Source organism: Erinaceus europaeus, chromosome 1 (assembly GCF_950295315.1).
Source record: "Erinaceus europaeus chromosome 1, mEriEur2.1, whole genome shotgun sequence".
NCBI classification, from domain to species: domain Eukaryota; kingdom Metazoa; phylum Chordata; class Mammalia; order Eulipotyphla; family Erinaceidae; genus Erinaceus; species Erinaceus europaeus.
Window position 1 is genome coordinate 39,843,758 of NC_080162.1, and position 27,367 is coordinate 39,871,124.

Sequence of the window (27,367 nt, forward strand, 5' to 3'; positions counted from 1 at the left end):
CAAATTGTCAAAGGCTGGTCAGATCATGGAACTGTCACACGAGAAGTGATTTTTAGTAAGTTATCTCATAGGAAAATTTCCTTCCCCCACTTCCCCTTCCTCCCCCTTCCCATCCTATCAGAACACTGCTCAGACCTGACTTAACAGTGGTACAGGGGATTGAACCTAAAACTTGAGTCACTTATTACTGACATAGTACTTTATGGGTGGATACTACATGGAATTTCTGTACAAGTACCCTTTTCTGCTGAGAGATAGGGTGGGATTCATGTCGTATTTCACTATCAAGGCAAGAATGATTATCTTGAAGTTTCTTATGGAAACATTAGTGGAGGGCCAGATAGATCATTACTATCTGAATGAAAGAATGGCCCTGGAGAAGTGAAGCTGCACAGATGCTTGATCCCAGCTCTGCAAAATAAACAAATGATGAGATAAAATAAGTTGAAAAAAAAAAACTATTAGTTCATAGTTTCTATAGAATAGAGAAGGAAAGCATACAGTAAGAGCAGACTTGCTTTATTTAATTTTGTACCAATTTCTAGGAATACAACTATCTTTCATCTTCAAAATGATATAAAGATTAGGGAACCTCCCCTAACTACCAGATCATGGGTCTCTGGCTTCCCTTGGACATGCCGCCTTCAAGCAGTCCTGCAGCGGAGTAGTAGCAGGTGGAGCAACTAATTTGAGCCCTTTCTAAAGTCCAGTTTCACACATGGCCCAGAGTGTAATTTTCTGTTGGCAGCAAAACCACTAGCGACTTAGTCCTAATGAGCTGAGCACATACACACCCACATAAGGAATGACCACACATCAGGAATCTGGAATCTTTAATAATTTGAAGCATAAAAAGCATTTCCCATCCAAGTGCACCCGCAGCAGGAAATGAGCAAGCCTGTGGGGGAGGAAGGGGCCTAGCACTTAGTCACTCACTTATCACACTCCCTCCACAGTCCATGCACCTCAGAGCAAGAGTGACCACACTGGCTCTGAGGTCTGGGAGGATAACTTGAAAAGACAGAGCAGAGGGAGCTCTACACAGGCTGCAAGGGATGGCAAGAGGCACACACTCCATCAGCTGCAGAAGGGGTGCAGTGTGGGCTTCAGAAGCAGTAGGAGGTATGTGTGACCCAGTGGGCTGACTCCTCCTTGGAGCGCTTGGCAGAGCTGTGGGTTGTGAAAAGGGACTTGTAGGCTTCAGATTCTTCACTGTCAGCAATGGACCTCTTGGCAGCTCCACATGGAGGCTTCCCAGCTTTCCCAGAGGAGCTCCCATTTGTTGCTGAAAAAAAGAAAAGAAAGAAAAGTTGAAAACCATATGGATTAAATGGACTAAAGATCATGGATCAAAGGGCAGAGGAAGAAAGTTTGTTAGCTCAAGTATTTTTCCTCCCTTTCCTTGCAATGCATATTGAAATACACATCACCCACCAATTCCTAAAACACAAATGATGACTATTACATTTAAATCCCTCACTTAAAACCACACTGAGAGTTGGCAGGGTACCAGGCATGGGATCCAATTCTGGAATGTTATGACTCGGGCCATGGAGAGGGCTTCAGTCTTACAGGTGGAGATGGGAATCCACCCCAAGCCCCCAAGTTAACTACTACGTATAAAGGGCAAATGGAATTCACTGTCTGCTGTGCTGTTTGGAACACAGCAAGTCCACAATCTTCTATGAAAGAGTTTCAAGAGAACAAAAATCTGGACTGTATGCCAAGAGGCAGATGGAGATGGAGGAAAGCCTCATTCTGATGCCATGGTTGGGGTACATTCAACCCCAGATACAAGGAATCAGCAACCCTCTTGCCCAGTATTTTAAGCCTGAGTCTGGTCTCTTCAGTGTGTCAGTCTAGTTCTTCAAGCAGCCACATTAGGTTGGCACCTACTACATACTCAAGAGAACTGAACAATTACAATTACCATTTGTGTCTGGAACCCATTGATTTTGATGGGGCTCCTGCTCTGGAGTGTGTGTATTATCTGTCTCTTAAACCCAAAGAGACTAAATTAAAGTAGACAGGACTTAGCATCCTAAGATTGTGTCAAAACTGGCTGGGATGGACACAACCACCTATGTTTCCAACTTTCTAGAGAGCTCATTCTTTTTTTTCTTTTTGCCCCCAGGGTTACTGCTGGGGCTCAGTGCCTGCACCATGAATCCACTGCTCCTGGAAGCCATTTTTCCCCCTTTGTTGCCCTTGTTGTTGTAGCCTTGTTGAGGTTACTATTGTTATTGTTGATGTTGTTCATTGTTGGATAGGACAGAGAGAAATGGAGAGAGGATGGAAAAACAGAGAGAGAAAGACACCTGAAGACCTGCTTCACTACTTGTGAAGTGACTCCCCTGCAGGTGGGGAGCTGGGGGCTCAAACCAGGATCCTTACGCTGGTTCTTGCGCTTTGCGCCACGTGCATTTAAACCGCTGAGCTACCGCCCAGCCCCCTACAGAGCTCATTTTTTCTTACTAGGACCCACCTGCATTTTTGGAAGTCGAGCTGATTTTCTTCTCTCTAGATTCAAGGCTAGTTTCTTCAGGTTTTCCTACTCCAAGTTTTGATGGCCCTGGGAACTCTGTGCAGGAAACAAAGTCAACCAAGGCAAAGCAAAGTCAGCACACCCCCACCCCCAGGAGCTGTTAGCATCTTACCTTCACTGATGTCAGGTTTAGAGACAGACTCTGCTGCCTTGGGTTTCTTTGCTTTCTATAAACAGAAAGAAAGTTGGTAGTAATGCTTTGACTCAGTCTATTTCAGTTTCAGTGAGGCTGCCACCATCCCAAGGCCCAATGGTAGGACAATGCAGTAAGTAAGACACTTACTCTGAGAGAACCTACAACTCCATGAATTCTTATCCTTAGTCTTTACAAGTGTTTCTAGTTAAGTACTTTTGCCTCACACAAGAATATAACAGTGGCAATCAGCTTAATTTTATATTTATGTTCTGAAAATCACATTCTCAAAAATTTCCAGCAAAGGTGATAGATTTCTATAGTAACAGTCATTAATGTTCATGACTATAGCCAAAAGTGCAGCTGACTAAATGGTACGCAGTATATACAGGTACACAAAGCCCAGGCACCATGATGCAACAGCATAGGAAATAAAAATGGTGTGGTGAACTGTGTATACATTTATACACAAAGGTGTGAAACTACACTCATAATGACATTGTAATATGTAAAGCCATGGTTTAATTAGTAGAGAGTTTGATCAGCAAACACCTGAGATATGAAAGTAACCACTGCAGAACCAAACAGTTACGTTAAAATTGAGTCAAGAAAGGACAAAATCAGTTAGAGAAATGTATTTTTAAAGTGCCATTTTCTAAGTATTCAAAAGGTGGCACTACAGTCTATTTCAGAACAAACCTATCACTAAAAAACACGGGGAAAAGGCCTTTTTCTGTGGTTCTGAGTTTGGAGTATATACACAGGATGTAATTTATAATGCTTGCAGAAGGCATGAAAATGTCTTCATATGCCATTGCCGGGACTTCTCTACTCTGGCTTGACTATTTCAGATAGAGACAGACAGAGGAGAATGGGAAAAACACCACAGTGGCAAAGCTTCCCCCCAGTGCAGTGGGGCTGGACTCCAAGCTGGGTCATGTGAACTGCAAGGCAGACACCCCCTCATGTGAGCTTTTATGCTGGCTCACAAACTTTCTTTTCACTCATATAAGGCCTATATTCAAATCTGTGAAGGTGATATACAACTGGGGGGGGGGGCGAGACCAACCACTGGTGAATTCAAGTCTTCTGTATACAGGTGAACTTTCTGAAAAGCAGCCAGAAGTGAGGAAATGCTGTGTCCTGTCTCCAGCTGTGAGCATATTTGTGAAATATTTTGGTACCCTGGTAGCTGTAGCTAAGAGGCATTCCCAGAAGCTCTAGGAAGGATTTTGCAAAGGGGCATGTTAGTTCCACTGGGTTTTAAACAACCTGGCAGGAAGCCTGAGACATAGGAGAAAAAAAATCACCAAAGTAAAATGTCGGGAAATTGTGAGGATGTGGTTGAGCTTGGCAGGGCTTGACCTGAGGAGTGCGTCTATCCTGTTAGTTTCTCTCTCTACTGAGAGGTTGAGCAACGGGGGACAGGAGTAACCCCAAAGGTGTGCCTCGTCCTGTCAGACTCCCTGCCTCACAAAGCACCCCGCATTCCTGATATTATGGTCATTAGATAAAAAAGGGGAGATGTTGGGCATTAAGCCTTCTCCCCCTGCATTCCTGATACTATGGCCTATTTACATAATCATTGTTTTGCCTGAAAGATCCCCACCCATTCCATTCCTTTGATCTATCTTCTTTCTACCTTGAGACCCTCTCTGCCTGCAGGGTAACATTAATCCCACCAGTTAAAACCCTCACAACAGTTGCTAAGGAAGTTTCTACTCAAAAATGTTGTGTTCACATTTCACTAAACTGCTTTACAGAGTGCTTTTATTGGTTTCCTAAATGGCTCAATGTATGAGATGTGGATTAGATCACTGTAGAGTTTTTAAAAGACTAGGGTTTAAAAAAAAAGTCTAGGGTTTTAAAAGTGGTCTTGACAATGAATAAAAAGGATATATTAGTGTAAACAATGATATCAGTATTTAAAATCATCAAATATAAATACAAAATATATAAATTAATAAAGATATAAATGTATAAAATTCCATGCACTAGAGAACCATTTACCACTAACATTTTCTAAGCAAAATGACACGAGGAAAAAAAAATGCAAATGGGTTTAGCTCTTTCTGAGAATTCTGAATCAACACACATTTGTAAACATCAACTTTATAACCTCCTAACAATGAATTATGTATTATTCCAGGATGAGAATGGCCCTGCCCTTCACAGTGTCATTAAAGGAAAGCTCTGAAAATCCTCATTACTGGTAATGCATGCTGTATCAAGGGAAGCTACTTTCTGTATAAGTACTGCACACTAACCGATTGCGCCACTGGAGCTCCAAGGGAGGCTACTTTCTTATATATAATTTTATGTCCTCAGGATTAAATTTCTTTTTAGAAAATTTTTTTCTCTTTTTCTTTACAAATTTAAGATTAATTTTATTTCATGGAAGGAGCAGAGAAGCACTGGAATCTGACTGAACCTAGGGGCCTCAAGTTTTTTGCAAGGTTCACGTTCTACCACAGCACCAACTACCAGGGCCACTTATGTTAATTTCCTAAAATTTCAAAGACTCTTCTGATCTAGTTCTGACCATAAAAAGCTTCTACATTTATCCTGAATTATGAACATTTTTAAATTAAACAGAAGCTATTCATAAAAAAAATACAGAGCTATCTTCTAGAAATATTTTAATAACTGTTTGCTGAATACAGAATTGATGGTACACTGAAGGATCTCTTGGCTGATACACTGTTTAAAGCTGATTCCCCTGCCCCTTTAATTGCCACCAGGGTTGTCATTGGGGTTCAGTGCCTGCCTGATTAATCCAATTATTTTTGTTTCTCTTTTATTTGATAAAACAGAAGTTGAGCAGGAAGGGCAGGGGCACAGAGAGAAAGAGAGAGCCACAGTATTGCTTCACCTCTTCTGAAGCTTCCCTCCTGTAGAGGGAAACTAGGGGCTTGAACCTGGGCCTTGCAGGTAGTGTTGTGTGCTCTCTACCAAGCATGCCACTCCCCATCCTGGGGCCCCTTAGGTTACTGAACAATGACCCCATCTCCTAAGGGAAGCAACATCAAATCTTACTGTACATACATCTAGCCAGTGCTCATTTATCAGAACCAAGTCTGACTCACTGGCCTCCTTTCTGCAGAGCCAAGGCACATTTGTGATAGACTCCTTTATGGGATGTCAAGGAGGCAGCTCTCATGAGGAAAGGATGTTTAGTCAGTCATTACTCCAAATACTTCTGGAAGGCCTGTATCTGTGTTCTTGGAAAGGGTGGGAAACACAGCCTCCTGGGCTGCCCAGATCTCCTAGTAACCCCTGGCACAGTATACGCAGCATAGGCTCTTCAGATGTGCTTTCTACTTTTCATTTGCTTTACAAGTTAGGAATACCAAGTATGTGCTCTTAAAATCATGATGGGGGCGGGGGGCAGGCAGTGGTGCACTGGGTTAAGCACACACAGTATGAAGTAGAAGGACTGGCTTAAAGATCCTGGTTCCAGCCCTGGCTCGACACCTGCAGCAGGTATGGCATCACAAGCGGTGAAGCAGGTCTGTAGGTGTCTTTCTCTCACCTCCTTTCTATCTTCCTTCCTTTGTCAATTTCTGTCCTGTCAGTAAAATAAAATAAGTTATGATGGCTGCCTTTTTCCCACAGGCTGTGCAATGCTTTAAAGGCCTGATCTTGACTCTCTTGACACACTTCATGCATGCAGTGTTAAAGGAAATGAAGTATATCCACTCACAGATGATAAAGTTTAGTGAGGAAGAGCAGAGCCTAATATGTAATACAGAAAGGGTGTGGCTGAGCCATGTGGAATCTTTCCTGAGCTCAGGCCCTTATAGACTGAGAGAATAAAAAAGGTGGGGGCAGCTGGTGGCACACCTGTTGAAGCATATGATTACCATGCATAAGGACCAGGGTTTGAGCCCTACGTCCCAACCTTAAGCAGGGGGAAGTCTCACAAGCAGGGAAGCAAGTACTGCAGGTGTCTTTCTGTTTCTCTTCTCTATCTCCTCTCTCCCTCTTAATTTCTCTGTCCTATCAAATGAAGAAAAGGAAAATTAGGCTGCCAAGAGCAGTGGATTTGTCAAGCAGGCACTGAGCTCTGGAAATAACCTTGGTGGCCCCCCCCAAAAAAAAAGTGAGAAAAGAAAAAAGGGGGGAGGGGGAGGGGAGAGGGACCTGCTACAGGAAATTCCAAACCAATGCCAGCTGATTCAGTAGTTTGAAATCAGCTCTGAAAAGTAGAGGTGGTAGCCTGGAAGAGGTGACTTACATCCTGACTTTAGAAAGGTAAGAGTCTGAAGAATAAGCTTCCCTAAAATATGTCACTTTGAGATGCATATTATTTGAAACTGAAATCAAGTCAGGCCCTGCAGGCTCACATGAAACTGTTATCACTTCCTTAACTACCCAAAGAATGAAAACTGTAAAATCCAGAATTAGGACTCTAGGGGACCAGGCAGTGGCACACCTGGTTAAGCGCACACATTACAGTGCACAAGGATGCAGGTTCAAGCCCCTGGTCCCCACCTGCAGAAGGAAAGCTTCACAAGTGGTGAAGCAGGGCTGTAGGTGTTTCTCTGTCTCTCTACCTCCTCCTCTCCTCTCAATTTCTGTCTCTTCCAATAATAAAAAATAAAATCTATTTTTTTTTAAATAAAAAGAATTAGGGCTCTAACAAAAACACCCTTTTCTAGTGTAGTAACCATATGGCAGGGCAAACATCTAATTACAGAGCATCTGCTCTTTCTCCTACGAGTCTTCCCTCCTCTTTCCTTAAAGTTCTAGGCTGCTGTCTCATTTCTTAGTGCTCCAGTTTCCTATCTCATTCTTTAGTTCAGGATAAATATTCTGTTGCCTCATCTTTCAAGTTGACATGTCATGTTAAAATTACTAAGTTTTGCCTTTTTCTCTATGAGGTTAATTTGATCATCTGACTAGCCTGTAAAGAGCCCAGAGAGGGGTGTGTGTGTGTGTGTGTGGGTGGAGGGGGGATTTCCCTTTCTCCCTGTAATTCCCATTACCTTTCCCAGCTTCACTCTCAGCCTCCTCTCCTCCATTCTTTTCTTCAGTATTTCCACATCCTCCTTGGTACCATTGAGTACAATGACATCATCCTCCTGGAAGGCAGTCCCACACTGGAGGAGAAAAGAAAGAAGACAGAATTTGTGACCAGAGACAGGACAGCTACTTTCTTTCTCTTTTAATTTTAATTTTTTTCTTTATAAAAAAGAAACATTGACTAAACCATAGGATAAGAGGGCTACAACTTCACACAATCCCCACAACCAGAACTCTGTATCCCACCCCCTCCCCTGATAGTTTTCCCATTCTTTATCCCTCTGGGAGTATGGACCCAAGGTCATTGTGGGATGTAGAAGGCTGAAGGTCTGGCTTCTGTAATAGCTTCCCCGCTGAACATGGGCTTTGACAGGTTGATCCATATTCCCAGCCAGGACACCTACTTTATCTCACTTAACTTCACCACTGTTCCTTACACTCTGGGGAAATGCCTGCTACCTTCCTACTTGCATATGGGCTTGGGAAGCTTCTGAATCAAAGCTCTGCTTTGCAAAGTTTCCTATACAGAATTAGTCCCAAGCTGGTTCCTGGGAACTTCCATTTCCTAACCATGTTGGACCTCTTTTCTTTTATTTACTTTACATATGAAAGTTGCAAATGAAACAGAAAGACAGATTATTCAGAGTACTACTCTGGTACATGTAAAGGTACCAGGGATTGAACCAGGAATCTCAGGCATGGAAGTCTGATGCTTTAACAGTTGAGCTAATATCTCCCCAGCTGCAGGTCTTTTTTTTTTTTTTTTTTTTAATAGGTCTTCCTCACTGTAATAACCTCTTGGTGTAGAAGAGGCTCCATGCAAAGTTTCTAGCCTGTGATAGGCATATCTGAGACATGGTCGTTTAAGGAATTACTAGTAATTTTTTCTGAGCTACCTTTTGCTGGTTCTTCTTCTGATGACTTATTTAATACAAGTCTGTGATGTATGCCCTGCACAGCCAAGCACAAGCTAAAAAGGAAGTTGCCTGTATACATACATCTAACACACCACACAGAACTGAGGCTTGTGGGCTTGATTAGAATCTATGTTCTAAGGTGGGACTCCACATTTCACACTTTGTAATGCTTTCTTTCTTACTTATTTATTTATGAAAAAGATAAGAGGACAGAGAAAGAACCAGACATCACTCTGGCATGTGTACTGGTGGGGATCAAACTTGGGACCTCATGCTTGAGAGTCCAAAGCATTATTATCACGCCAGCTCCCGGGCCACTTTGTAATGTTTTCTTGGAGGAGACAGAGACCACCTGTGGGGGACCTTGCTTTGAGAAGTTCTGTCCTACAGTTTAAGGAGATGGTCAGTAAGAGTAAATGGCTGACTTCCCAGCAGGAAAGAACATTTTTGGAGACACACCTGCACTTCACCTCTTCTTTGGGTTAATGTTGACCAGCATTTATATTTACTAATATATCTTTAAAAATTTATTGAAATCTGATTTGCCAAACATAAAACTCACTACTTAAAATGTACATACAGTTCAATAGTTCTCTGTATATTTGTGTTGTGCAGTATCACCATAACCTAATTTTAGTATATTTTCATCCTTTGAAAAGAAAGCCTGTGCCTGTTATCATTCCTCCCCTCACCTGCTCCCTCAGTCTTAGGCAATCATTTATTTACCGCACATTTTACTGGCAAATACTTTACTGTGATGCAACATATTTTATTCACTCACTCATGAGCTGACAGTTATTTCTACTGTGATGCTTTTTATTACAAATGATGCTGCTGTGAACATTTGCATGAAAGCCTTTGTGCAGACATGTTTTCATTTCCCGAGTTGAAACTTTGGACTGGAATTACTGGGTCAACGATATAACTTTAATTTTTTTTTTCTTTTTGCATGACCAGGACCTCACACACGCATGATTACACCACTCCAGGCCACTTTTCATTCATTCAGGGGAGAGTATTAAAAATAACATGACCCTTATGGAAAACTGAGAAATGTTATGCATGTACAAGCTATTATATTTACTGTAGAATGTAAAAAATTAATTTTCCAATAAAGAAATTAAAAAATAATAATATGACCTTTAAGAGTTAAAGTATCCATCAGGCATTGTCTATGAAGAGCACTAAGAAGAGCACTCATGTGTCAAGAACAACTCTAAGCAACTGAAGAAGTCTTTTTAGCGTACTATACAGTAATGCTGTTAAAACACAAAAGTCTGGAAATTCTTTCTTAAAAGTTAGATGTCCCAGTGTCCCCCCCCCCCAACACACAGAAGAGCTTAGTCAGTGTCTGCAACTCTCCAGTCACCACCTTAACTGACTACTAGGTGCTAAGCCCTAGACTCCAAAATCCACTGTTTCTGTCAAAATCAGCTCTTTTGCAAGGGTGGAGCTGGATAATACTCCTGACTGAAGACATTTTCATTTGACCCACAAGTGTCAAGGTGAATGCGCCACAGAGAAGTGACATAATGAAAGGATGCTCAAGACACCAGGATGCCTAGATGAAAAAAGAGCTTTGTTCTCCCAGTTACTCTTAAGGGAGGCCTAAGGAAGAAGTTGGTCTCTCAGCAGGAGAAGGCCCCCAGAAGTTCCCCAGTAAGAGAGGGCTGCCTTGTTAGGTGAAAAGAAACTGCTTTCAGATGGAAAGAAAAAGAGCCTGCAGGAACAGAATCAAGTGATAGGTAAGGTCTTCTGGGACCAGGGGCTGGGACTATGGTGTAAATAATTCTCCTGAGGGCACAGGGATGCAGAAAGTAGTTGTGCATCTGTTCCCATTTGTTCTGTTGGTCCCACATACTCCCTCCCTCTTTCTTCTAGATGGCTTCTTTCCACCAGTCCCTGTCACCCTTCTTTTCAGCATCAAGAGTCTTTTCACTGGACAGGAATGTTCAGATGTCCAGCCCCAGAGTTGTACTTTTAAAAAAAATTATTAGTGATTTAATAGTGATTAACAAGATTATACGCTAATGGGTACAATTACATACAATTCCCATAACCAGAGTTCTGTGTCCCATCCCCACCATTGGAAGCTTCCCTATTCTTTATCCCTCTGGGACTATGGACAAAAAATCTTTATGGGGTGCAGAAGGTAGAAGGTGGTCTGGCTTCTGTAATTGCTTCTTCACTGAATATGGACGTTGGCAGGTCAGTCCATATCCCCAGCCTGTTTCTATCTTTCCCTAGTGTGGGGTAGAGCTCTGGAAAGGTGAGACTTTAGGACATATTGGTGAGGTTGTCTGCCCAGGGAACAGAGTTGTACTTTTAATGTGGAGTGAGTCACTAACAATAAAAAGTCAGGAACCTATTACATTAAAATCCAGATGCCTTGTTTTTTCTCTTGAAATTGAGATCAACTAATACCAAATCCACTCTTAAGGTCTCAATTGCATAGAGGGCAGAAGGTCACTTTACAAAGGGAAGCTTGGGTTACTGTGCAGGCACAGCTGGCCCAATTCAATTCCTCCTGAACTATACAAGCATAATGTATATAACACTCATATTTTCCCTATGAATGTGTTTTTCCATGCATACTGTTGCTATGTGTTTGAAATCATGTCTTTTAAATCTCTTTTTAAGTTTACTTAATAAGCGACTTTTGTCCAAAAAGGGGGGGAGGATGATGCAGAAGGAAGAGCATATGGCGTAGTATTTGCTCCTATATACTGAGAAGAGTGCTAGGCTGGTTGCTGGCTGTGGGCAGAAACCTGCTTCTTGCCCTGTTTCCATCTACTCATCCCTAAGTTCCTGGAACAGACATGTACTGAAAATGAGTGACAGGGTCTGTAGCACAGAGATGGTGTGTGCAGTCTCCAGGAAACACAATATAAAGTTCATATTTTGACAATGTAGAAAATGTTATATGTTAAAAGAACAGAGAGGGCCACTGTTTTTTTTGTTTGCTTGCTTTTTTTTTTTTGAGAGGAGACCACAGCACTAAAGCATCCTTCAGTGTGTGGAGGCCAGGTTTGAGCCTGGGTTGCTCTCATGGCAAAGCAGCACACAATATCCAAGTGATCTATTTCACTGGCCTAAGTATATATTTTTATGACTTCTGGATGTTAAAAACTTTTTAATTGAAAAATTGTAGAGAGAAGAGTGGTAGGATTAGAAGCACTACTATCCTATACATCTGTATAATAAAACCACTTAGACCTAGTCACACTGTGGGAACAATTCTATCTTTATCTATGGTTGTCACCCAGCAAGAGAGAGAGAGAGTGTGTGTGTGTGTGTGTGTGTGTGTTGGGACGGAGGGGGGCGCAGGGGAGGGCTGCATATAGTGACTCAAATGATTGCTGGATGAAAAAAGAACACTGCCCAAAAATATGTCAAATAAAAAAAAAAAAAATGAAATCTGAAAGCCTAGTAGTTCCCTTAAAAGGCCACATGAGCCACCAGGTGGTGGTGCACCTGGTTGAGCGCACGTCACAACGCACAAGGACCTGGTTCAAGCCCCTGGTCCCCACCTGCAGGGGGAAAGCTTTGCAAGTGGTGAAGCAGGGCTGCAGGTCTCTCTGTCTCTCTCCATCTCTGTCTCCCCCTTACCTCTTAATTTCTGACCGTCTCTATCCAATAAATAAACCTGGGCTGCATGCATGGCAAGGCACATGCCTTACCTAATGAACTATTTCTCCAACCCTTCAGTTGTTTCTTCCACTGTTTTATTTATTTTTAGAGACTCATCTTTCTAAGTTTAAGGCTATAAAGTGAAATGTGAAATCCATCAACTCTTATTCCTGAGGCTCATGCCATTACTAATGGACTTGTTGCTCTAGCTTGAGAGAAAAATTATTCCTAAATTATTGAATCTGAACATCTTCATATAGATGTAAAATATATGGGCCCCAGATCAGATCAAATTGATGGAGTTTATAGTCAACATCTATACACCTTTCCCATATTTGGGAGCTGCTATCTTCCCTGATCCAGCTTTCTAACCCTTTTTCCAGCATGACATCATCTCCTCAGACAATAATTTGGGTCCACCTGCATATCAGATGTCATAAACAGAAAAAAGAAAAAAAAACACTAATACAGTCCTGGGCCCTTTGGAATATAACTAAAATAGGCCTACTAACTATCTACAAAATAGAGACCCCCAAATTTTTATCTGCACTATTCCAGCCTTTAGGTTCAGGATTAGTCAATTTGTTTGGCTTTATATGTTAACTCTTTTTTCCAGCCACCAGGTTCCAGATGCTACCATGATGCCAACTGGACTTCCCTGGGCAGATGACCTCACCAATGTGTCCTGGAACCCTGCTTCTCCAGAGCCCCGCCCCACTAGGGAAAGAGAGAGACAGGCTGGGAGTATGAATCGACCTATCAACGCCCATGTTCAGCAGGGAAGCAATTACAGAAGCCAGACTTTCCATCTTCTGCACCCCATAATGTTCCTTGGTCTATGCTCCTAGAGAGATAAAGAATAGGAAAGCTATCAGGAGGGGATGGGATACAGAGTTCTGGTGGTGGGAATTGTATGGAGTTGTACCCCTCTTATCCTATGTTTTCTGTCAGTGTTTCCTTTTTATAAATAAAGATTATATTAAAAAAACTAAGAAAAAAAAGCATACACTAAAAGCATATATATAAAAGAAAGAAAAGTAGTCTGGGAGGTGCCGCAGTGGCTAAGGCACTAGACTCTCAAGCATGAGGTCCTGAGTTCGATCCCCGGCAGCACATGTACCAGAGTGATGGCTGGTTATTTCTTTCCTATCTTCCTCATGAATAAATATATTCTTTAAAAAAAAAAAGCATAAATCACCCTTATACTCTAAAAGATTAGAGATTATTGAATTGGACAAAATTACATCATGCCTAAGTAAAAGCTATGTTCTTTTAACATACCAAACCCTATTATTATTTTTTTTTAAGTACAGAAATAGTTTGGGTAGTCAGGCAGTAGCGCAGTGGGTTAAGCACACATGGCACAAAGCGCAAGGACCGGCGTAAGGATCCCGGTTCAAGCCCCAGCTCCCCACCTGCAGGGGAGTTGCTTCACAAGTGGTGAAGCAAGTCTGCAGGTGTCTTTCTCTCCCCATCTCTGTCTTCTCCTCCTCTCCATTTCTCTGTCCTATCCAACAATGATGACATCAACAATAATAACTATAATAATAAAACAAGGGCAACAAGAGGGAATAAAATAAATATAAAAAAATAAAAAGAAATCATAGTTTGCCAATTTGGTTAATTCAATCTGAGTTTTCAAAAAGCAAATAGGGTGTTTTTTTTTTCCAAATAAAAGTGTTCAACAAATAAAAGCATAACACTAAAATCCACGCATTTTTAAAAAGATTGGATTCATCAGGCCAATTAAGCTAGCTTTCTGTGGCAACATCTGTTCTGGAAAACTGCATGATGTGTCTGGAGTTACCCTCAGGCAGGTGGAAGAAACCTATGCTCATCTAATTAAACACCAAGTTCAGGTTTTGGCTACAGACCAGTGGAGCAGTCTCTGGGGCAGTGATTTATGTACTTTGGTTTGCTATTCTCCATAGGCCTGTCTGTGGTCAACTTACAGTACCAACAAGTAAGAAAACCTTTCAAAGCAGAAAACAAAGTACTAAGCAACTAAGTCTACTAAAGCAGAGAACATGAAGGCGAGGACAGACTCCACCTCTTCCAGGTGTTAGGACCACATCGACTTGCACTGGGTGGATCCATAAAAAAAACGAGGCTGAGCACAGGCTTCCCTAACGTCCCTCAAGTTAGGTCTTTTGGAATCATGCTGAAACACTGAGATTGTTCCAAATTTTACCGAGGAAGTGAACAAGATTTTTCAGTAACATTTATCCCTTTAATGAAAACAGGCCGGGTAACTAAATACAGCCTGCTTTTTTAAAGCCGTTAAAGAATTTGACTACAATTTCCAAGATTCCATTCAGTTTTCAGAATGAGAATTACTCTGTACTGGCATGTTTTCTACTGTTGCTTTGTTTTGCTTTGCATGGCAGTGATTCATTTCTGAAGAAATTCTCAGAGAAGCTATTTTTCTATCTACAGATCAGAATCAACAAGAATGAAAGTCTCCAGGGATGAAAGGGCAACCAAACCTGCGGAGCAACTTTGTGTGATTTAAGCTGGAGAAGCAGTTGATGGAAAAGAAAACCAGGCTGGATCCAGGTTTGCTCTGGAAGCTCAACCCAGGAATATAAAGAACAGTGTGGTAAGTGCTTCATAAACTATATTAAAATAGTTCTTTTTATCTGAGACATTGTCAATCCCTTCCAAAGAGTCTTTATACAAAATTTTTAAACTCCATGGTAACAAATTCAAAATGACAACCCTTAGAAGAGGTGTTTTAGTTGTAATACACAATATGAAGTTCATATTCCCTGACTTTCGTTTTTTGCTGTTAAGGCTTGAGGGAATATGGAGGGGGTGGGGAATACAGAAGATAAAGAAGAAAAACACACTAACTGAATAATTACAAGTCATATGTTTGAAAATAACTTGAGAATTGTATGACTGAACAAAAACGTGAGACAGTTTCATTATTAGAGGGAAATATTCTTGTCTAGAGTCTAGCATTATAAAGAAGGAAAACATGTTAACACTACGGCTAGCTATAACTTTGCTAATTATTTCTATCGAAAGATAATCTGTAGCATCTGCAGGATGTCATGTCAATCAAATGTACACTCTAAAAAAATTACTTGCTTTTTGGAAACTATTTAATTCTATACTAGATTTCAATGACAGTACCTCTCAAAAGCTGTATATATGGAGTGCTAAACATCTGCTAAATTATATAAAGCCAGGAAAATATTTTAAGGAATTAAAAGTACATTTAAGAAGCTTCTCTCTCTCTCAGCATACGTATGTAATAATTTTAGAAAGCATTTGTGATTTCAGGGATACCTGGGTAAATGGGATAGGAAAGGTAAAAAATGAGTCTGGTCTGGACAAAGAACTTTCATATCTGCTCCACAGCATGCAAAGATACCCGATACTCATTTCTGAAACCATAGAAATAAATGTTAAATGTAACTTATTTTAGAGAGAAAAAGGTTCTTAGATCAGACTACATTTTTTATGACCTGCCTATCCCTTGCTCCCCTTGGACTTTAGAAACAAAATTTCTTGGACTTTAGAAACAAAATTTACAGACTTAGAAGTTATATTTACAGCTAAAGAGAATGACTTTACCCAATATATGCAAACAAAACTCACTAAGAGCTGTAGCTAGGAAATGTTTGCAAAATTGTAAATGGTTATTATTTAAAAAGGAAAACTACCAGGCCTAGAGGCACTTACTCCTGTGGGAATTCTCTCATTATCTACTAGATGTTATGCTGAAGCAACACCAAGAACTATTTATAATAAACAGCAGTGAAGTCTCTAAAATGTTCCTTTAGAAGACAGGCCTGACTACCTTGAGAAAACATAGACAAGAAAGCTAAATTGTCTGTGACCTAGTTTCCCACTCAACCTAGTATTCTAGGTGTGCTTATTTCTCAATTTCAGAGGAAGCCTGTTTGGGTAGCAGGATTTAACTAGGCAACTGAGAAGGTAACTGCCCGAACAAGGGGTAGAAATGAGGCACAGTCACACTTACCTAGCCTGCATGTCTGTCCAGATAATAGAAAGAAGAAAACACACAGTGTATTACCCTGAAGGACAATGGATTACACGTGGGACTTGTCTTCATTTAATTATTAAAATTACTGAAAATATCCAATCCCCTAGGCTTTGCCATAGGGGGAAGTTTACATGGGGAGTGAATTGTCAGTGACTTGAGGCTGCCATTTCTGTGATGAGATCAGTATTTTATTTTGATTATAAGCTTAATAATCAGAGAAAAAGCAACAACCCTTCAAATCTCCATTTCATACTAAAATTATAGTACATGAGAAAGTGACAATCGTTTTGCCGTCAACTAAAATTCCCAACAGTAGTTAAAAAAGGCTCTGTCTTCATCGTCTTCTTAAAAGATGTTTTCTTCCTATTGAATTTCTATCTTTATGATACAAGTCTTATTTATATCAAACACAAGCTACAAAGTATATTCATATAATGGTGGTTTTGTGTTTATAAATATAATATGTAATATATTTTAAAAGATTAATGTTTACGGCAGTCAAAAAATACTCAGTGAATCAGTATAAAACACTATAACCTGGCATTTTTGGATAGTGACTGCTTTATATCTTTGAAGCATGATGGAAAGAAACTGCACATGAAAATAAACACAACTTTTAAATCATTGTTGCTAGGGTTCACCACTCTGGGTGGACTTTTTTCAGATAGGGAAAGAGATCACAGCACCAGCCCTTTCTCCAGGGTAATGGGGGATGCAATGCATTATCCATGTGTACATATACTATCTTGTCTGCCCTAAATGCAACATTTTTAAACCAACAAAGGGCATTTATAACTTTTATCAGCTCAATGGGATTAATGAAAAATGTATGAAAAAGCACCAGCAAAAAGTAAACAGCTTGAATGTCTATAAACAGATAAATGTTGGCATGCTCATATGATGTGCTCAATAATAAAAAAGGCACAAAGTGGTGATATAAATGCAACATGGCTGAATCACAAATTCATTATTTGAGATTCAGGCAAGAAAGAAAGTACATAGTGAATGACTCTGCTTATATAAAAAATTCAAGACTATGACAACTAACCCACAGTAACAGCTATTAGCCACTGCTCAGAGATGAGAGTGGGAGTAGGGTAGAGTATAAGGTGCATAATAAAACCCATCAAGAGTGAGGAAAATGCTTTATATACCTTAGATATATGTACTTCAATAAAATGCAGGGCAGTGGGAGGTAAAACACCCTAAATTCTATCTGCTCTTTCAGGCACTAAATGGAAGAAAATCTCAAAGCATGATAATAAAGCACCTGGAGTTCAAAACACAAGTGAGATGCGAGTCACAAAGCCTGGACTGCTGGTGTGCACAGCCATTGGAGTCTTTGTTTTCCTTTATTTAAGGAATCCAAGCCCTGAGGAAACAGAGGAGGAGCCCACTTACCCAGCAGTAGTGGAATGTGGCTTTTTTCCAGATGAACTGTGTTTGGCTTTATTTGAAGGGAAAGGGGCAGCCCCGCAGGTAGCAAAATTCTGTAGAAGTCCTTATGGATCTAAAATACTTGCTTATTTGCACACACCAGGAAACTGTTCCAAAATTTCTCAGGAGTTGCATTTCATAACGAGACCCCTGTCTGCAGAAGAGGGCAATTTCTCCTTGGCATACATTATTACTATTCATAAGGAATTGGCCATGTTTGTGCAGCTTCTCAGGGCTATTTATGTACCTCAAAATGTGTACTGTATTCATGTTGATGAAAAAGCCCCAGAAAAGTATAAAACTGCTGTGAAAACCTTGGTTAACTGTTTTGAAAATGTTTTTCTTTCATCAGAAAGTGAGCAAGTCACTTATACTAGCTTTACAAGACTACAGGCAGATATTAATTGTATGAACGATCTAGTCCATTCCAGATTTCAATGGAACTATGTCATTAATCTGTGTGAACAAGATTTCCCGATAAAAACCAACAAAGAAATCATACACTATATCAAGAGCAAATGGAATGATAAAAATATCACTCCTGGAGTAATACAATCATCAAACATTAAATCCAAGATAAATCAAAGTCATCCTGAATTGTCCACTGAAGGAAATATCTATGTATCTCCAAATGAAAGATTCAAAGAAGAACCACCACATAACATAACAATTTACTTTGGAAGTGCTTATTATGTACTAACGAGGAAGTTTGTAGAGTTTGTACTGACTGACACCCGGGCAAAAGACATGCTTCAATGGTCCAAAGACATACACAGCCCAGAGCGACATTACTGGGTAACTCTAAATAGACTGAAAGGTAAGAACAGTTCAGGTATCTGGTTAGAACAGAGGCAACAACCAGAGTTTATTCATAACTGAAGAGTCTCTTTTTATTTTATTCTACTATGGCTTGGCAAGGAAGGCTACCTCATGCAAGACCTGCCACCTGGAAAGTTAAGGAAGGTCTTTGACTTGAGAGGCATGAAGTTGGTTGAGAGAGCACCATGTCTCCAAACCAATCTGGCTGCTTTTGTGCCTCTCTAGAAAATAGTACCAGTACTGTACATCACTTCAGATAAGAGTTCTTTGAAAGATCTAAAAAAGAAATATTTTAGGTGCTACTTAATAGATACTATTTACCAGTGCCAGGCATTGTGCAAGGGGCCCACAAAGAATGAAAAGTACTAAAAACTAGTGAAAAATAATTGTGGATAATATGATGTATCACATGGGTTCTCTGAGAGGTAGAAGAAAATCTGATGTTCTACAATCTCTTTGTGTGAGATAATGGCTCTTAAAGGAGTGTGAGTTCACACATGAGCAAGTAAGCTACTCAGGTCAAACATCAATGTAAACAATTCAGTAGAAATCCAGTAGAAAAAGCTATGAGCTTTTAATAATCTTTCATATCCAGAAAAATGCTGTATTTACAGATAACACAATCCAAAGAAACCTAACATGGTCATGAGAAAGAGTTTGCAAACATTATTGAGTTAGCAGTGACAGAGAAATGAATGAAAAAATGAAATTCAGGTGCGAAAATGAGGATGCAAGATCTTGGTCAATTCCAATACTACTGTCAGCGGAGCACATGACCCCAAGTCAGTCTCTAATCAGATGATAAGTCAAACACCTGAAACAAGGTAGGACATTCTCATATGTTCATAGGTTATCACAGAAAAAAAGCAAAAGCAAAAAACTAACAGTACAAAGCCTGTACTAAAGAATTGGGAAACTGGGTCCCACCTGGGATACTTGTGTTTTTCTCACCCCCCCCCCACCACTTTCTTTCTTTCTTTTTTTAATCAGAACACTGATCTGCTGTGGCTTATGTGGTTTGGGAGAACTGAACCTGAGTCTTTAGAACCTTAAGCATGACAGTCTCTTGGCATAACTATTCTGCTATCCACTTCTGCCCTTTTTTTTCCCCCTTCAGATGCTCCAGGTGCAACACCAAATGCTGGCTGGGAAGGAAATGTTCGAGCCATTAAATGGAGAAACAAGGAAGGAATTGCTCATGATGGATGTAAAGGTAAAATCCCCAGAGTCTTCAAATTTTCCAAAAAAGACATTCTTTTTTTTTTAAATTTTTTTAATATTTATTTTATTTATTTATTCCCTTTGTTGCCCTTATTGTTTTTATTGTTGTAGTTATTACTGTTGTCATTGTTGGATAGGACAGAGAGAAATGGAGAGAGGAGGGGAAGACAGAGAGGAGGAGAGAAAGATAGACACCTGCAGACCTGCTTCACCGCCTGTGAAGCGACTCCCCTGCAGGTGGGGAGCCGGGGCTCAAACCGGGATCCTTATGCTGGTCCTTGTGCTTTGCGCCACCTGCGCTTAACCCACTGTGCTACAGCCCAACTCCCCTAAAAAAGACATTCTTTTCCCCAATAGTAGTAAGACAAAAGGGAGGCCTGTTGACAGTTACCTGGAATGAGTGATGGCTCAATAGCATAGGTGTCAACTTGCAATTTTAATTTAGTTATTTTTCACACAAGAGTTTCACTGAGGCTAGATACCTGAGTAATTAAACTATTTCTGGTGGGTATTTATTTATTTATTTATTTCAAAGAAAGAGAGAATCAGACAGAAAGCAGGGAGAGGAGAGTCACCACAGTGTCTCTCCACTACTCCCAAAGATTATCCAATGCATGTTGTTCCCATATGGTGGCTAGAGTCTCAAACCTAGATCCTCATGCACGGTAAAGTGGGTGAACTACCCCCCAGTCCCCTGAAAAAAGACATGAAGTTCATAAAGTAAAAGTGTACAGATCATAAGAATTCAAGCTGATAAATGTTTATGAAGTTAGCATACACCTAATTCAGACAAGAAGGCTCTGGCAGCAACCCTCCTCCAACAACCAGCAGCTTCCTAACCATTAACAGGAATGACCACCCCGAAATATGAAGATCTATTTTCATAGTGTATTTGGGTGTGGCCCTCATATTTGACTACCGAAGGTAGAATATGCAAAATATACTAGACTCACCAGCTTCCAAGCTATTTAAATACTAAGTCTAAAAGAAATGGAGTAGTACCTGCTGTCATGTGCACATCCATCCTCCTGATAGCAAGCAGGACAGAAGTGTTTTACAGTATTTTTTTAAAAAGGTTAGAGCGGTACAGTGGACAAAGCACTGGACTCTCAAGCACGAGATCCTAAGTTCAGTCCCTGTCAATGCATATACCAGAATGATGCCCTGGTATATCTCTCTCTTCTCTCTCTCTCCCTCTTTCCCTCTCCCTCCCTTATTACCATGAAAATAAAATCTTTAAAAAATAAAAGGTAACTGATTTTAATTAAGGCTATTGTTGCATAATAAGAATGTGACACTTAAAAAGCAGGCTAATACATGATCTGGGTCTATCTTTAGAAAGCAGGTACTAAATGTCAATACACACTGGGTTTGACAGCAACAATAAAGGCTTAGAAACAGAGGGCCTCCCTGAAAACTCAATTTCTTTGGATGCCCAAGTAGTATAGAAAGTTACAGGAGCATTTCTGCTATTGACAATAAAGTAATGATTCAGAGATATTTTTACAGTGGAAACCCAAATATTTCAAGGCTGAGGAAACATTTCACAATTACAGGGAAATGAAGTCACTCCTGAAGTCACAGAGTTGGGTCTTCAGTCAGGTGCAGCAGCCTGCTGCCATTCTACAGGGTGAGCTCACCAGCCTTGCTTTGAGAGATAGCTACTTGACTATTAGCAGCATAAGATGGTTATGTATAATTTTATTGAAATTCTATCACATTGTACTAAGGATGTTTATCATTTTTCCCCAATACTGACAGTAGCTGTCTCTTACACCATGCTGCACACATCCCATTTCTGGACTCATCTCTAGATGAAGGCATGCTATATGGGAAAAGCTCCTTCTGACATCATTCAGTCTTAAGAACACTGGGATTTTTTTTTTTTTTCTTCTTTGGTACATGCAGTTCCAACTTCTTGTTAAAAAAATTTCCATAAGACAAGTGTTTAGAAGTAGGATTATTGGGGGGGGGGTAGGCAGTGGCACACCTGGTTAAGCACTCACATTACAGTGCACAAGGACCTAGCTTCAAGCTCCTGGTCTGCACCTGCAGGGGGAAGCTTCACAAGTGAAGTAGAGCTACAGGTCTCTCCCCCCCCCCAATTTCTACCTCTATACAATAATAAACAAGTAGGCTTATTGGATTGGCATGAAGAGAAAACATGGCAGAGAAAAAAGCCAGGTTTTTTTCAATAAGGGATAAAACACTTCTTTACACCGCAGCAGAATTCATTTCTCTGCAAACTAAAGGTGATGATAAAAACAAAGCCTCAGCAGTTGGTGGGATAATTAAAAGAGAAAGTAAGAAAGCCATACAAAAAGCTAGGCAAGTGGAACATGCTACTGAGTTCATGATGCTGGTAATTATGATCCAATTAGCACTGGACCCTAACTATGACTCACATTTTAATTATGTCATTTGTATAGAACACTTGCAAAAAAGAATAGAAGCAGGCAGGGGAGATAGTATAATGGTTATGCAAAAACTACTTTCATGACAGAGGCTCCATGTCCCAGGTTCAGTCCCCTACACCACCAAACACCAGAGCTGAGCAGTCTCTCTCTCTCTCTCTCTCTCATAAATGTTAACAAAAATATTTTTAAAAGAACAGGAATAATGCTTTCTTTTAGTCATGTGAAATTCTGTCTTTTTAAAAAATATTTTATTGATTACATATGAGAGAATGTTTGACATGAGACAGAGGGGAGAGAGGAAGAATGCAGAAACTACTCTAGCAATGTGTGCTAGGAACTGAACCAGAAACCTGAGGCATATGAGCCCAAGTACCTTTTTTTTAAAAAAAAAAAAATTAATATTTATTTTCCCTTTTGTTACCCTTGTTGTTTTATTGTTATTAATGTCGTTGTTGGATAGGACAGAGAGAAATAGAGAGAGGAGGGGAAGACAGAGAGGGGGAGAGAAAGAAAGACACCTGCAGACCTGCTTCACCACTCGTGAAGCTTTCCCAAACTTGCAGGTGGGGAGCCGGGGGCTTGAAACGGGATCCTTAAATCAGTCCTTGTGCTTTGTGCCATGTGCACTTAACCTGCTGCGCTACAACTCGACTCCCTTGGGAACACTTTTTTATTAATGTTGCTTCTGCACCCCACCCCCAATACTTTTTTTTAATATTTTATTTATTTATTTATTCCCTTTTGTTGCCCTTGTTGTTTTATTGTTGTAGTTATTATTATTGTTGTCGTCGTTGTTGGATAGGACAGAGAGAAATGGAGAGAGGAGGGGAAGACAGAGAGGAGGAGAGAAAGATAGACACCTGCAGACCTGCTTCACCGCCTATGAAGCGACTCCCCTGCAGGTGGGGAGCTGGGGTTCGAACCGGGATCCTTATGCCGGTCCTTGTGCTTTGCGCCACCTGCGCTTAACCCGCTGCACTACAGCCCGACTCCCCCCACCCCCAATACTTTACAATGCCTAGGGTTCCACGCTATTCACCTCAAGTAGTCATTCAACATTTTGAGAGCTCACTAATAAAATGAGTTGAAATTTTTTTTACCACAAATTCAAGATGAAAACATTTGTCAAAAGCAATCATGGGCATCGGGTTTAATAGGAAGTCCTGTGAAGGAGTGGTCTCCCAACATTAGAAGAAGCACTAGAGAAAGCATCAGAGTGCACACACTTTGTATGAATGTCAACTGGCAAGGAACTGAAAGTACTGAGGTTTTGTGTTTCTTTTTGCAGGTCACTATGTCCAGGGCAGCTGTGTATATGGCCCAGGGGACCTGCCATGGATCATTCAATCACCTTCTTTATTTGCCAACAAATTTGAAGCCTCAACAGACTCCCTTGTGGTCACATGCTTGGAGAGGAGACACCGGCTTAGGACACTGAAGCAAGCAGAGGTTCCTGTGGCACCACAGTGGCAATTTCAACAGCAGACTCATTTCAATATGAAACTGAATCGCTGAGCCAGTATTTTTAAAAGAGTGTACCATAACACTGTTTCCCAAACTGGAAATAAGAGACCAACCAACCAAAGAAGAATGGAAAGGTGATTCCTTGATACAATACAGTTCTAAAATAAACAGTAAACTAACTGATAATACTTAGTAAACTTTTATTGCTTTAAGAAATAACTCATGAGCAAATAATAATAATAATAATAATCATGCAAGCTAAAGCTACTAATACTGACATATGAATAAGCCATTTGGAAGGCCGACTGCTTCAGCAGTAACTAGTTGCTACTACCAAAGTTTGGGAAAGGTGTGGATTTAAACCCTGTTGACATGTAATTTTGTAAAATTAAAAATTAAAAAAAACTCAGGTTTGGGTTAGAATAAAAATGCCCTTTGTTTTGAATTACTATTGTGTCTGAGACTCTGGTAAATAACTTACTCTAAAAATGAAAAAAATGCTTATCCAAAACAGTCTCCTTTGGCTGGGAACAGAGTAAATTTTTTCTAGCAACCATAGGAAAAAAAAATCAAAATTCTTTGTATTTGGGTTGCCAAAATTCAATGTATTGGGTTGTCAAAAAGTCTTGACTTACTTTTTCTATGTTTTTGTCAACCCAGTTAATCTGTAGTTGAAGCACAGTTTGGGATACCAAAAATGTGTAGGTTTTATAAGAATGAAAATGTTCTACTACATCTAAGCTGTTTCACTATATATAACCCAGGGGTTCTTATGGAATTTTAAATGTGACTAGCACAACTTCTGATCCCCTGACCCCCACCTCAGTACTGCTTTATTGAGGGAATGTTGATGTCATAAGGATACATTCCCCCAAAAATGGGTATCAGTACATTAGTGAATCTTAATTTTATTTTCACTTTTGTTGCATTTGTTTTTTGTTGTTGATGTCATCGTTGTTAGATATGACAGAAATGGAGAGAGGAGGGGAAGACGGGGAGAGAAAGATAGATACCTGCAGACTTGCTTCACCACTTGTGAAGCAACTCCCCTGCAGGTGGGGAGCTGAGGGCTGGATCTAGGATCCTTAAGCCTTGTGCTTCATGCCATGCTTAACCTGCTGCGCTATCGCCCAACTCCCTGAATCTTAATTTTTTAATGAACTGGAATGTAAATAGCCATGTTTACCTGGCAGCTACCATACTGAATGCATAGGTCAAAAGAATGAACACTGTTAAAAAACAAAATTAAAAAATTAAAACAAAAAAGAATGAACACTTTTGAATCTCTACTCAGATGTAGGTCCAACTTAGTAACAAAGTTATTTTTTTGTTACTATTGAAGACTTAATTTTTTCCTCTGAAAAACCTCACCATAAACAATTAGATACCATGAGGGCCAGAGGCATCCTGGCATCCAAGCCCAACATTAAGTGCAAGGACCCAGATTCAAGCCCTGCTCCCCACTTGAAGCAGGGACACTTTACAGGCAGTAAAGCAGGTCTGCAAGTGTTTACCTTTCCCCCTCTACCTTCCCCTCCTCTCTCAATTTCTCTCTATCCTCTTTAGTAAAAATATAGGGTTAAAAAATGGTTTCTTGGAGCAGTGGATTCATAGTAATGGCACTGAGCCTCAGTAATGACCCTGAAGGAAAAAAAAAAACAAGACCATAAAGCAACTTAAATAAAGAAAAAGTAGGAACCACAGAAGATGGCACTAAATATGCAATTCAACTGAGACTTCCCAGTCACAGAGATGAAATCAAATCCATATAAAGTCAGTAAAATCATTTTTGAACAATAGAGGTACACAAGAGACTTTGAAAGCAAATCCTACAAATCGAACTTTTAAGCTAATCACAAAACAGTAATACCTTTGTTTAAAAGTTTTTCTTCCCCACATTGTTTAATTTCAAGGAAAGCACACACACACTGTCAAAAGAAAAAGGTATGCATGTAAGCACTAAGACAACACAATTTTTCTACACATTTTCATATGCAAACACAGAGCTCATGGATAAAGACTCCCTGTGGGTTAATATTCTCAGAAGTCATAAAGACGGCAGAAAAGTTAAAAACATCCTGAAGGAAGTCAGAGCCTGAAAATCAGAATTAGCCAACCACTTTTGAAGAGTCCTCTCCTTAACTTACCTTCTTCCTACTCTCCCCCCTTAGTGAAAAGAACCCCAAATCCAGTATGACAGCATTTTCGTTTTACTTCTAACTTTAAAAGCAGCACACACTCTACTCATCTATCACAAAGCCTAAATAAAGCCTGAAAGTTAGCAAGCCAAATGCTACTATTCACATCTCTAATACCTAGATCAGCACTTGCTCAGATATATTGTACACTAAAAAATCCTGAGGATTTTGTTAAAATGTAGAGTCTAATTATGCACATCTGAAGAGGAATCCAAGAGTCTATTTCTTAAAAGAAAAAAAAAAATCCTTCAAGACTTCAGTCTCTACCTGCAGTGGAGGGTTGGGTGGTGGGTGGGAGTTTCATGAAGTGTGGAACAGTGCCACATGTGTCTCTCCTTCTGCCTCACTCTCCCCTTCTATCAGAAGAAAAGGGGGGGGGGGTATTTCACTAAAGTAAAAGACTCTGGGGTGGGTAGGGGGGAAGGATTCAGGTCCTGGAACATAATGACAGAGGACCCAGTAGGGGTTGTATTGTTATGTGGAAAACACTCCCATTTACTTTCGAATATAAAACATTAATCCCTCAATTAAAGAAAAGAGAGAGAGAAACAAAAAGGGGTGGGGATGACTACCAGGAGCAGTGGAGATGTTACATAGTCACCAATCCCTTGCAGTAACCCAGGTAAAGCACAAAAACCAAGAAGTTCTAGGTGAGAGGCCGGGTTTGGCACACCCAGCAGAGTGCGCAGGTTACCGTGAGCATGGACTTAGGCTGTAAGTCTTGCACTCCTTCCCCATCTCTATTTCCGTTTCTATCAGAAAAGAAACGGGGGAGAAAAAAAAAAAAGGCTGCTAGAACAATGCAGGCACTGAGCCCCAGTGATAACCTTGATGGCTAAAACAGTAAAGAAAAAGAAACTCCACACAGTGTCAGTATTACTGGCCCAGAGATCATGTCTCAGGTAATAAACACACCATTAATCATGTAACTTGTAATTACTCCAATGTGTTTCTTCTTATTAGAAGGAGAGGACACAATGGGGAATACAATTAATTTTTTGTGAGTGATGTGTTTATAGTGAAAGCAAAACAAAACAAGAAACCTAGCAACTACATCTCCTCAGACTCTGTTTACTGAAATCAAGTATGTACAGCATGTACTTCATAGCAGAGAACAAGAGCTACTTCAAGTCTTTGAGTTTCTTCTAAGTGAAATGAAAAGGAAAATGGTTGGGACTATCCTACCCTCTGAAGGCAGGCTGTGTCATCCTATTCTGCCACTTGAGGAAGACTGGTCCCGAAATGAGTGCAGCCTAGAATGCTCCCAGTTGTGATCATGGACTGTGAGCTCAGACTGACAGGGACTCAGAGGTTACACACCCTGTCCAACGCTTGACGTCTCGTCACCCAATCTGGTCCCCTACGCCTACAATGAACTTCTCTGTTCCAGACTCTTGGAAACAGAGTTGGCAGTCAGCTGAGGTAAAGAACAAACACCTCATCACAGACCCCTGTAAGCGTCAACCCGGCTTTGACCTAGCACGTTATGGGTCCTCTTCAATCGCTATCGAACAGGCCATGGCCGGTGTGCCACTATGTTCCATCG

At 40.4% G+C, this 27,367-nt stretch overlaps 2 protein-coding genes across 2 annotated transcripts in view; one reads left to right on the forward strand and one right to left on the reverse strand.

The window, feature by feature from the left end:
* Positions 1-816: 816 nt before the first annotated feature.
* Positions 817-27,367, reverse strand: part of RTF2 (replication termination factor 2) — a 51,388-nt gene continuing 24,837 nt past the window's right edge. The window contains exons 6-9 of the mRNA XM_007532876.3: positions 7,667-7,780; positions 2,658-2,712; positions 2,486-2,581; positions 817-1,285 (exon numbers count right to left, since the gene is read on the reverse strand). Of these exons, the coding sequence (XP_007532938.1) occupies positions 1,107-1,285; positions 2,486-2,581; positions 2,658-2,712; positions 7,667-7,780 (444 nt within the window). The 3' untranslated portion in view covers positions 817-1,106. The remainder of the gene's footprint in view (positions 1,286-2,485; positions 2,582-2,657; positions 2,713-7,666; positions 7,781-27,367) is intronic.
* Positions 14,374-24,072, forward strand: LOC103122272 (beta-1,3-galactosyl-O-glycosyl-glycoprotein beta-1,6-N-acetylglucosaminyltransferase 7). Its single transcript, XM_060184945.1, has 4 exons — positions 14,374-14,849; positions 17,494-18,519; positions 19,639-19,734; positions 23,448-24,072. Exons 2-4 carry the CDS (start codon positions 17,559-17,561, stop codon positions 23,672-23,674), a joined length of 1,284 nt encoding a protein of 427 aa, XP_060040928.1. The 5' UTR covers positions 14,374-14,849; positions 17,494-17,558; the 3' UTR covers positions 23,675-24,072.